This window comes from Bombyx mandarina, chromosome 06, assembly GCF_030267445.1.
Source record: "Bombyx mandarina strain Sakado chromosome 06, ASM3026744v2".
Lineage (NCBI taxonomy): Eukaryota > Metazoa > Arthropoda > Insecta > Lepidoptera > Bombycidae > Bombyx > Bombyx mandarina.
The window spans coordinates 530,917-543,462 of NC_143213.1; the positions used below are offsets into that span (position 1 = coordinate 530,917).

Genomic DNA, 12,546 nt, shown 5'->3' on the forward strand with positions numbered 1-12,546 from the left:
ATGTTGTTTAATCGATTTTTTTTTTTCAAATTGATTGAAATTTAAATAAAAAGATATATTTATAGGAGGCTTAAAATATTCACAAACAGTCCTTATTGTAGTAGTTGTTTATACTAGGCTGCACTAATAGTATCAGGAATGGAATATTTCCACTGTTCCTGTCATATTAAAATCTTTTTAATTGAAAACTCCTTGGTTTTAAAAATCGAATACCTTTTATTTATTTAAAAAAAGATTCTCGGTCTTGTCACGAGGTTTTGTCAAACTTGTTTAGTCGTTGAGAAAATGGAATTGACTCGAGAAAATTCAAGAGCGATGACTTATTATGACTTTCGAAGTGGTTTAACACAAAAACAGTGTGTTGACCGAATGATTTCTGCATTTGGTGATGAAGCCCCATCCAAAACCACAATTTATCGCTGGTTTGCTGAGTTTCAACGTGGACGTGTCAAGCTCAGTGATGATCCCCGTCAAGGTCGTCCAAAAACTGCAGTCACCCAAGAAAACGTTGATGCTGTGCGTAAGCTGATTGAGGAAGATCGACATGTGACATACCGAAATTCAGGCAACTTTAGACATTGGCATGAGTCAAATACAAATAATCTTGCATGAACAATTAGGTGTAAAAAAGTTGTTTTCCCGATGGATACCGAATTCGCTCTGTGAAGAGCAAAAAGCGGCTCGCGTTACTTGGTGCGTCAGAACTCTCGAAAGATTCCACGCAGGATCCTCAAATGCTGTATACAACATTGTATCAGGTGACGAATCCTGGATATACGCGTACGAACCCGAAACAAAAAACCAGTCACGAGTTTGGGTGTTCGAAAATGAGTTAAAGCCAACGAAAATTGTTCGTTCACGGAGTGTTGCAAAAAAAATGGTGGCCACGATTGTCTCCAAAACCGGCCATATTACGACTATTCCTCTTGAGGGACAAAGAACGGTTAATGCAGAATGGTATGCTAGCATTTGTTTGCCACAGGTCGTTTCTGAACTCCGTAAAGAGAACTGCAACCGCCGCATCATCCTCCATCACGACAATGCGAGTTCTCACACCGCGCACAGAACAAAAGAGTTTTTAGAGCAAGAAAACATAGAATTACTAGACCATCCGCCGTACAGCCCCGACCTAAGCCCTAATGATTTCTATACTTTCCCTAAAATAAAGAATAAATTGCGTGGACAGAGATTTTCATCACCTGAAGAAGCTGTGGACGCCTACAGAACGGCCATTTTGGAGACCCCAACTTCCGAATGGAATGGTTGCTTCAATGATTGGTTCCATCATATGGAAAAATGTGTCAAATTTCGCGGAGAATACTTCGAAAAGCAATAAATACATTTTTAAATAGTAATGTTGTGTCACTTCGTTAATTCCCGAAATTTTCAGTGCCGCCCTTGTAAATAACTGATATTTCACTAAATCATGTCTTTCAATCAAGAAAATAAAGTATTATTCGTTTTTTTTTTTATTATTAAAATCGAAATCTCGTTTACTAACGACAACATTCAATATGTTTGTAAATCTATTTCGTTCAGTATCTCGTAAAAACAAAAATCAATAAATTCTAAATCGATAAAAATCGATTAGCGATATTTGATTAAATAAAGGGACGATTGTGTTTATATAGAGTCAATCCCTAGCCTAGACCTGAGCCCCGCGCACGTCGCTCATGCCACCATTTGGTTCCTAAAAAACGTTCGTGCGCAGCCTTCTGCGCGAAGATCGGACTCGCCAAGACACATCGGTCGTATTGTACAATTCAGTAATTCGGACAATTAACAGATTACAAGTCGCTCAACTTGTTACGACCGATAGAGGACTGTCCCCTCGCGCTTGTCTAGACGCAGTGACTGGTCTCACCCCGCACATTGGACCTCCAGGAGGAGCTGCTGCTCTTCATGGAGCTGTGCGTGGAGGGCTCGCTGGAGGCGCTGGTGAGCACGGCGGGCGCGCTCACGGAGCTCACGGTGCGGCGGTACACCAGGCAGCTGGTGAGCGCCGTCGTCGAGCTGCACGCCAGGAACATCGCGCACCGCGACATCAAGAGTACGTCCGCCCGCACCCCCCGCGCACCCCCCGCGCACCCGCCGCGCACGCACCGTGACGTCACTCACCCGCGCACTGTTGCAGGCGGCAACATCTTCCTCACCAACGAGGGCCACTGCCTGAAGCTGGGCGACTTCGGGTGCGCCGTCAAGATCCGAGCCAACACCACCGCGCCCTGCGAGCTGCAGGGCTTCGTGGGCACGCAAGGTGACGCTCCCCTCCCCCCACCCCGCCACACGGGCGGGACCCGGGAACTACTTTAAAAAACTAACAAAATACGCTTTTATAGAAAATCCAACCAAAAAATAGAAAATAATTGTTAATAAATTTGAATTAAAAATAGTGTAAGAAAAAATGAGTGGGGTGCATAGTATCAGTAGTTATAAATATTTTATGATCATTTGAGTCGTCTATTATCAAAGGTGGCAATCTGTACATTTGGACAAAAAAAAATTTTTGATATGTCAATACAGATTGATTTGAATATAATCGTCTCCTTCAAATAATACGGTTCAAAACCTGCATTAAGTAAAGGTTAATAGTTAACCTGTTATTTATCTAAGATGTCGTTCCGAAGAGTTTTGTGACTGCCAATGGAATACAAAGTCAATAATTCGTTTTTCTGATTTACCAATCATTGTTCAAAAGTCAGATTGCCGGCTTTGATAATAGTCGACTCATTTATGAGTAGAAAGATTATTTTGATAATATCCTGAAAAACGCCCTACGTTTTTTTACAATAAAAATTTTTTTCTTACACTGTTTTTAATTCAAATTTATTAAAATTTATTTTTTAATTATTTAGTGTGGGTTTTATATAAAAGCGTATTTTGTTGGTTTTTTTAAACTATTAATTAGTTTTCAGTTGGAATTTCAATTTTTTTAAATTTTATTTTGAATATTGAATTGTGATCGGTCCTTAATAAGTATACCAATTTTCGAGTTCATCCGACGTTTTGAAGGGGGTCAAAATAATGTTCAGATTCCGTTACGTACTTTATCTCATACGTTTGAAGCTAATAAAAGCGTATTAAAAAGGGAACGCTTATTAACATTAGAGATTTATTAACTGATGAAATGCATTTAACTGATCCGACATGGGGGCTCGTCCCCGCTGTCCCGCCCCGGCCGGTGTTGTGTGAGCGTGTCGGTTGCAGCGTACATGGCGCCCGAGGTGTTCATGAAGTCGTCGGGGCACGGGCGCGCCGCCGACGTGTGGTCCCTGGGCTGCGTCGTCACCGAGATGGCGTCGGGGAAGGCAAGTACAGACCGAGCTGTCCAACGTTGCCTGAAGCCGCTCTCTGAGCTGGCAGTAATGAAGCTTCATTTAATGATATTTAACATTGTACGCGTCAGTCAGTGACCCGTGCCTCTGTCTGCAGCGTCCCTTCTCGGAGCAGGACTACAGCAACTACCAGATAATGTTCAAGGTGGGCATGGGGGGCCGCCCCGACATCCCCGACGCGCTGTCGGATGAGGGCCGGGACTTCTGCGTGGCCTGCCTCACCCACGACCCCGACCAGCGACCGCGCGCGGAGACCCTCAGCTTCCACACCTTCCTCATGGTGGGTTTACTTTATTGCTTAGATGGATGGACGAACTTACAGCCCACCTGGTGGAGCCCATAGACATCTACAACGTAAGTGCGCCACCCACTTTGAGATATAAGTTCTAAGGTCTCAAGTATAGTTACAACGGCTGCCCCGCCCTTCAAACCGAAACGTATTACTGCTTCACGGCAGAAATAGGCAGGATGGTGGTACCCACCCGCGCGGACTCACAAGAGATCCTACTACCCGTAATTAAGCAAATTATAATTTTGCGTGGTAGTCAATCGTGAACATTTGTAAAGTACGTATTTCATTAAAAATATTGATACCCGCCTGCGGGATTCGAACACCGGTGCATAGCTAGATACGAATGCATCTGACGTCTTACCCTTCAGGCCACGACGACTTTGTAGTTGGGCTCGGTGTGTGCTATATCCAAATATTCATAGACCCTTGTCGAGATTGAGATGTGCTATTCTAAATGTCCAGGTGAAGTCGGACGACGACTGCCAGTGCGAGCCGGCCTACCTGATGACGTAGGGCTCCAACTGGCCCCCTGCTCCACACCTCGGGGTCACAGGGTCGAGAGGCTTCAAGCACTCCCGCCGACAGCTTCCGAGAGACGATCCACAGTACTTATATTGAGATCTCAACCTGCATCCTAAGGCCACGGACTGCTGTTCACGAGACCCAGACTCCGGGACCTAGGTCACTGAAACTATTGACTGGCCCACCATACTGTAGTCCAATAACTGTATAACCATTTATATATAGCAAAACTAGTGTATTCATAAACATTACTAAACAATATAAAGTATAAACAATAGTATCGACCACATGGTGACGTGTACCATATCAACAACAAGTCAGGCGGGAGCTAGTAAGCGTTTTTTTATTGCTTACATGGGTGGACGAACTCACAGCCCACCTGGTGTTAAGTGGTTACTGGAGCCCATAGACATCCACAACGTAAATGCGCCACCCACCTTGAAATATCAGTTCTAAGGTCTCAGTATAGTTACAACGGCTGCCCCGCCCTTCAAACCGAAACGCATTGCTGCTTCACGGCAGAAATAGGCAGGGCGGTGGTACCTACCCGTGCGGACTCACCAGAGGTCCTACCACCTGTAGAAACTGAAATAGTTTTAATATATTGGAGAGTACTTAACAGTAGTCAGCGGCTTTGCTCTACCCCTGGCATCGCTGAAGTCCATGGACGACGGTAACCGCTCACCATCCTGCCTATAAGGGCTGTAAAAAAGAACAAAAAAAGAATATTGATTTGAATATTATTTACAATTGGAGAATATTAGAACGGAAGCTGGTCACGCGGGACTGTCGACCAGGTCAGTCCGTGACCGGGTCCTCTGTGAAATTGTAACGATACAAATATTGTCGCCAGCCCCCTCCCTCCCTCCCTCTGTGTTTATTCGGTGATGTTAGCGACGCGCTCAAATAAAATATATTTTGTCTATGTTTGTAATGCCTGGTATTGTCTGTGATCGCCTAACGGTCAAATGAAGGACTCGTACGTGTACCGGCCCACCGGACCCAACGCGCTGTTCAATTTGATTCATTGTGATTCTCGATAAAATATACGCCTTTTTCTTTGTTTCCTCGATTTTATTGCTGAACCACCTCAATTACCAACAGGTGACCTTTGTGTTTTTTTGTACAGCTCTAAAACCATTAAATAATAAAATTTGCATTTAAATGTGTACATTAAATTATGTAATGAAATATGTATTTGTTTATTGAACGTGTTATGTATGTACTATGTGAGGATTTATTTTTGGAGAAAAATAAATGATATAAATATGAATGTGTTTGTTCTTATCACCATTCTATATTAGGCTGTGAAGGCTTTAATAAACAAGGATACCACATGACCACGACTGCTCTGCCAAGAGTAGCTGACTGTGATGGTGAGTAGATGGAAGCGTCCGGTGCCTAATTGGTAAGACGCCGGCGCAACTATGATCAGTGTGCTTAGTGCCAGTATTGCTCTTTTTCATTTTTTTATCGCCATTGTAGGCATACGGCCGACCTGCTGGTGTGTGGTTACCGTCGCCCATGGACTTCAGCAATGTCAGGGCAGAGCCAAGCCGCTGCCTACCGTTGCAGCAGCGATGTAGTGAAAAACTGGTTGAGAAAAAAAAACATCTGTGCAATTTACATGTGGTAGAAGTGCAACCTTCAAAAATTAAAATAAAATTATCCTAAATGTCTAAGTATATGTAAAATTTTGTAATTAGTAAATAATTATTATAAATAATCTTTTATAGTATGAGGTAGCGCCCTCTGTGAATTGATATTTGAACTTCACGTATATCCTAAATTAAAATTCACTACAACAGGTTTCATACACACGTTAGTATTTAAAAATGTCATAGATGGCGCTGTATTAAAAAAAAACACTACACTGAGAACGTCTAATATGTTCTATCTCATTCTCTCGCCGGCCGAATCCTATACATTTATGTGTTTGTGTCTCTATGGACTTATTTTTTCGTTTCATCGAGTTTGAAATCACAACGATTCTAAAGAAGTTTCACTTCAAAAACATTCTGTCAATGACGAATGAAATAAAAAGAAACATGTTTAATACATCCATTTATTGAAATAACAACATCGAATTGACATACGTAAACTACGTGTATATGATATGTTTGAGTTACACAAGTCCTATAGGTACTTCAACACGGTAGGACCAGCAAGTATTGGTATTAACATAATTCAGGTCTAGTCCCCTTGAAACATTTTGCTAGTTCGAGTTGAGTTAGCAGTACCCTTATAACGTCAACTCTTCCATACATCGCACATACGATGCTATAAAGTCACCTATGCATTTTTTGTTAACACTGAACTGAGTATGAGAAAACACATTTTTTAATAGTTATTAGTGAGACGAGAGAGATGTTTGCTTTTACTGATGAAGTTTGTAATTTAAATATTATCATTTTACTTCTATAGCCTAGCTGAACAATATAAGAATTATATAATAAGACTAGCACCCGCCCTCACTTCGCTTCAGAAACTATAATTTATTATTGATTTCTCCACTATTTAATGGATGTTATTATACATATAAACTTTCGTCTTCAATCACTCTATCTATTAAAAAAAACGCATCAACATCCGTTGCATAGTTTTAAAGATTTAAGCATACATAGGGATGTAGGGACAGAGAAAGCGACTTTGTTTTATACTATGTAGTGACGTTGAATTTTCCAACGATTCTCCTGAAAATTTACATAATTTGCATAAGTGACGTTAACGCACCATATGTGTGATGATTACTATAAACTAATTTGAATACAAGCTTAGTAATTTACATTATGTTAGGTAATTTATTTGACATTTTTTTATTGAACTTACTACTTATCTACTACATTGAATATAATTTGACAATTGGTAGAGGAACGTGATATATCGCACATCTACATTCTATATCTCTTATATGTATGCATTGAATTGCAAATCTTTCATAGATTTCGTTAACAGGTATTTTAACACCGTACTTGATATATCTAATACTCTAAGCCTAGCATGGTAAATTAGCCGTGTTAACTCACATAGTAAATGCAGACTTAAATATTATTTATCGTGTCAACAAAAAAATAATAGAAGTATTCTGTCTGATTCTCTCGCGGGCTAACTCCTATCGTTATGTTTGTCTCTTTTAAGTCTCATTGAATCGAGTTTTAAATTACAAAGGTACTAAACTTTTTATTTCAAAGAACGTGCTTACTAAATAAATTATTCTACCGTGTGTAACACATCACTTCTATCAAAGAACATCATCGGCAAATACAAGAATCAGGCCGTGCCCTTGAACATAATCAAGCTCAGCCACCATATCTAAAGTTCAAACCATTGTGAGATTCATAAACCCCTAACATCAACCTACGAGATACTCTATTAAGTTAACAAACTATCCAAACTATTTATGGACACAAAAAACATCTGAATATAAGAGTATTTATATATAATAACAACTATATATTACAATCTAAACATTGATATTTCAATCGATATGTTTTATATTAAGATACACCTTACATTCTAAAACTTTGATATGTTTTTGATATTCTTGGTCATGTTCGTACATGACGAATCACCATTCTTGATATGTTTCAATTACATTAAATACTAAGATTACATACTATTTTATTTTAGTAACATTAATCTGTGTGGTTCAACAGAATCTATGAAATGATATTATGCTGACCCAATTCAGTAGTAGCGCCTGAAAATTAATTCTAATAGATTAAATGTAAAATCAGAATGAGCTTAGAAAAAGAAAAAATGCAACAAAATAATAATGACGAAAATGACTCTTTTTCTCGCCAATTTACCGGAAGCAATCGTCTGAGGATAATGACACTACGGACTTCTATTCTTAGCAGACTTCAGGAAGAGTTTCGAAATTTGAGCCGTTTATTTTTAATTAATCAGCCACGTAATCGTTGTAGATATTTTTTATCTGTGGAAGTAAGGCTGCAAGATTAAGGTTTTTTATTAAACTTTACGAAGCTTCCGTATCCGTCAATGTCCGTTTCAAATAAAAAAATCTACTTAAGTGGTGCATATGTTTGTAATAATTCCGGACGGAAGCGTGGATAACCATCAAAATTTGAAAATTCCAATTAAAAACTATTAAATAAAACAGACAGTATGCGGCCGGGATTATAGCTTTTTTTAGAATTATGGTATTACTGGTGACCCAGAGGCCTTTCCAACTTCTTTAGAATAGAGGATTTGCTAACAGCTGCCCGAGTGCTTTCAAAGGATCAGAGTCGCGACCAACTTTGAAGATTCGGCAAGAAACTCATTGGCTCCACCCACTGACTTTCTCGCCGGATATTCCCAGTGGGTCGCGCTTCCAATCCGGTGTTAGATAAAGCGAGGCACTGCTATTCATAGAGCTAGTGTTACCAAGTCCTCTCAAGTTGAGCCCCGTGAACTCATCTACCAATGAACAAATTTAAAAAAATCAAAATAGATCAAATCATCAAATAGAAAAATATACATGTACTGAGCTTATAGCTAAAGTCGCCGACATCAACTTACGACTTTCGTATTGACATATTTAATACTCTCTTCAGAGTTCATGAGTTTTACTTTATGTGCTTCAACATATTTTTTTTATTATAATTGTTATGTTCATTTTCTTATTTTTGACGTTTGGGATACTTCCACACCTTTCGTGATCACAGATGACTGGGATACCATTCGTCAATATTTAAATGTTGTAGGAACTATTGTCTAATTTTCTATTATGAGACTAAACAAGACAAAAAAAAACTGTAAAAATATAATATGTAGCTTTGATCGACTTGTTTAGATACTGAATTGAATCAGCGCCTTATTTATAGCCTCAAATAAATTATAACGTTTCACAATACAATTATTTTGGAAGTCAAGTCTGTGGAATGCTATAGGTCCTAGAGAAAATATTTATTAAAGATAAAGCGTGCATTAATGCAAATAATTTTTAATCTTATCTTTTATAAGTTCAATATTTTAATTCATTTTCATTTCTAAAGAAAAGTGGCCTAGTATTTTACGACATTTTTGCATATTAATATGCCAAGATACTCTTTTACATCCTAACATTCATTAGATAGAATAATAATAAAATATATGTGTAACACTAACAATGATTTTACTCACAGTAATTTTAAGCATAAAGAAACTTGTTTTCTAATTGAACTAATACTCCTAGGCACGATAAACCTCAAAGGCTAAATAGGAAATAAATAATTTTCGTCGTTAGTCTCTAGATAAAATGTCTGAAGCTTGACTTTATTAACGCTAGGTCTACATTACGTAGATCCAATGGGGTCGGATCGAAGGTTGTCAATAGTGAGAAGTCGATAATTTATCTACAGCTTTCGACGCTTCGCCATTATCGCCTTTTTTCGGCCGGGAGTCGAACTTTTTACAAGGTCCCTGCGCCTAGAGGGCGCGCGATGTATGTGGGACTGGTCCACGACTGTGAGCCGCGGGCCCATGGACGCTATTTAGGATCCTACACACTAAACGACTCCTGTGAACTCTTTGCCCAAGCGTCCGATCCCTTCCGAGGTCAGAACCCGAATGAGGTATGTGCAGTTTTTCAGCAAGCACTAAACTAATTCAGTCTACGATACGAGGGGGAATTTTTATACAAAAAAATAATTTGGTACAATAAATAACAATGGTTTTCAAAGAAAACACATTAAATGAATGGCTAGAATGAAACATTAAATATGTGCATCAAGCCATAACTTACTTATATCATATGAGTAAATAATTTAAGAATTCGTTCGAAAGACATAATTGATAAATGCGTTATACTAATTATACAGTATAATAATGAGTATACCTTGAAAACTTCGACTCTATATATCTATCAAAATAACCAGAAACAACGAATATCCAACAGATACCAATGCGATTAACAACCATGTGGTTATGTTGATCTATTGCCGCTTAGCTCTTAACTATGCATTGTAGTTTGTTTTAAGCAAATACATAAAATACAATTGACATTTAGTCACAATAAGTTAGCTTTATGGCGTATTTTTATAGACAAATAAACTACTGGAACAATCTAAACTATATCACATAAGATCATCACGGCAGTTATAAATTAACGATAACATCGATTTAACTTAAACCTAACGTTGCCCAGCTTCTCAATAAAATTTACTTTAATTCCATTTAAAACAATTTTTCTAAAATATTTTAAACAGCAATTAAATTGCAAAAAAAACTAAACGACACGACACGACATCAGGACCATAAGATCGTGTATACATTTACCTCTTTAATATAATTTGTTGATAAATTATCTAAACCTTTTTAGATCATTTATCAACAAATATGGATATATTTTAGGACCTTTCCTAAAATGATCGAATCTATATTTGACTACAACCAATAACAATTCAAATCTAATTTAAGTTAGAATCATGGATAGCGGACATTATGTCTCTATTATTAACAATTGTAAATAGAATATTATAAGATTATGATAAACATATTATAAAAATTTACATTTAATAATTATCGGTTAACAAAGAATATTTTTTTTACTTACTCTGCCAAGCGAATATTTTTTAATAATTTTTTCTTGATTTACAGAATAATTCTTTTAAACCTTTTATATAGTGCAAATAGTGATAATGTTACTCTAAAGATACTACACATTGTATAATAATAGTAACTATAATACCTAAACATTACGTATCTTTAAATTTGTTAATATATGATATGTTTTCGTTACCTTAAAACTATTTTTTTAATTGCATAATTTGAAATATTCAATTTTGGTGTTGCAAAATACATCTTCAACGATTGATTAATATTATGTCGCAAAATATTATTAGTTTATAAATTTTATATTGAGTATAAGTTTTCCTAAGTAAGCGTAATTGTAAATAATTGCTTAAACATCAAATTCATGATACTTTTCTTCGAATGCTTTTAAGCTTTTTCTTCGACCTTGGCCTGAAACATTAGCTTCATTGAATCTAAGGCTTCTTCTAAGGACTGGCGGAAGGCTTCTGTGTTAGTGAGGCTCGATGAGCTGAACGAGGAAATACAGAAGATGACGCAATCTTTCTTAGGGTTGTAGCTGCAGCCGTAGCCATCAGGGACTACTGCTCCGTAGCCCATAAATGTACCTTCTGTTGTGGTGGCCACCTGATGATAGAATTTTCATTGAATTTGATATGTGAATATTTCCTTCTCTCTGTGGCGAAGTAACAAAGACTTCTTGTATTGAGATAAGATCAAGTTTCCGAGTAAACTAAGTATTTGTTTTTTTTTTTTTTTTTTTTTCCTACCTAGTTGAGAGCCTTGAGAGGCTATATCAGCGTAACCTTAACTAGTAGGTGAGCTCACGGAGCTCAAACCTGACGACGTTGCTAACACGAACCCTAGCAAGAGCCGTGCTTCGCAGTATCTACCACCGGATCGGAAATGCGACCCACTGGGAAGATCCGGCAAGAAACTCAGTGGTCTCTGTCTGAGGGTTTTTTGTTTATAGAATGAAGCACTGAATGATGAACAACGTGCTTAGTGTTAAGTCGTTAGCGGAACCCACCTCGATATGAGATCAAAGACTCAGTTGTATTGTATAGCAGAGGCCTTCCGATTGAACTTACCTGACTAGTACTGAGTTTGAACTGCATCATTTGCTTGTAAGTTTCATCAGTGAAGATCTGGGGCAGCTCACCCAGAGTCTCGCGAGCCGCCTCGCGGAGTCCCAGCAGGTGGTTGTCGATGCCTTTGCCAAGAATGTTAGCTTCCATGATAGAAGTCTGCTTACGGGCCGCTTCTTCGAATAGTTCTAGCTTCTTTTGTTCCTAGAAGGTTATTGTAGGTCATTTTGGATTGAAACGAGATTTTATTTGAAAGAATTATGTGTAGAAGACTTCATGGCCTGTGCGATAAGAACTAGCCACGTGAACCAAAAAACGTGAATGCCACCACATTTCGACATGAGGTCCCAGTCTCACTCAGCAAATCGAAACGCATCATAGATTCGAAGCAGAAATAGGAAAGAATATGATAAACGTTATACATATACCAGGTTGTTCATAAGGCGCCAAACTACGCAATTGAATCAAATTAGGTTTTTTTTAATAAGTAACTTTTTGTCTGTTTGACATTAAAAAGTTAATCATTTTATAACAGAGCACAATTCATATCGTTTTTTTTTCTTACAGCGTGTACAAAAACTCTCTCGACTAGTAAAGCCGGGTATGCTGACCCGGTCACCGTCCTCGTCGAACATGTCGCTTGCGACGACGGTCTCGACGAGCGAATTAACCCACAGACACAGCCCACTGAGTTTCTGGCCGGATCTTCTCAGTGGGTCGCGTTTCCGATCCGGTGGTGGATTCTGCGAAGCACTTCTCTTGCTAGGGCCAGTGTTAGCACTCACTCCGGTTT

General features: G+C 38.4%; 2 protein-coding genes across 3 annotated transcripts in view; one reads left to right on the top strand and one right to left on the bottom strand.

Moving 5' to 3' along the window:
- Window positions 1-5,422, top strand: part of Mekk1 (mitogen-activated protein kinase kinase kinase 4) — a 40,773-nt gene extending 35,351 nt beyond the window's left edge. Inside the window, exons 31-35 of the mRNA XM_089728243.1 lie at window positions 1,885-2,050; window positions 2,135-2,257; window positions 3,208-3,308; window positions 3,433-3,615; window positions 4,090-5,422. Of these exons, the coding sequence (XP_089584369.1) occupies window positions 1,885-2,050; window positions 2,135-2,257; window positions 3,208-3,308; window positions 3,433-3,615; window positions 4,090-4,140 (624 nt within the window). The 3' untranslated portion in view covers window positions 4,141-5,422. The remainder of the gene's footprint in view (window positions 1-1,884; window positions 2,051-2,134; window positions 2,258-3,207; window positions 3,309-3,432; window positions 3,616-4,089) is intronic.
- Window positions 5,423-7,940: 2,518 nt separating this feature from the next.
- The window catches only part of ChAT (Choline acetyltransferase), a 78,161-nt gene continuing 73,555 nt past the window's right edge, over window positions 7,941-12,546 (bottom strand). The window contains exons 11-12 of one of the 2 annotated variants that reach the window (XM_089728241.1): window positions 11,757-11,957; window positions 7,941-11,292 (exon numbers count right to left, since the gene is read on the bottom strand). In XM_089728241.1, the coding sequence (XP_089584367.1) occupies window positions 11,074-11,292; window positions 11,757-11,957 (420 nt within the window). In that variant the 3' untranslated portion in view covers window positions 7,941-11,073. The remainder of the gene's footprint in view (window positions 11,293-11,756; window positions 11,958-12,546) is intronic. The other variant, XM_089728242.1, reaches the window with a different exon arrangement.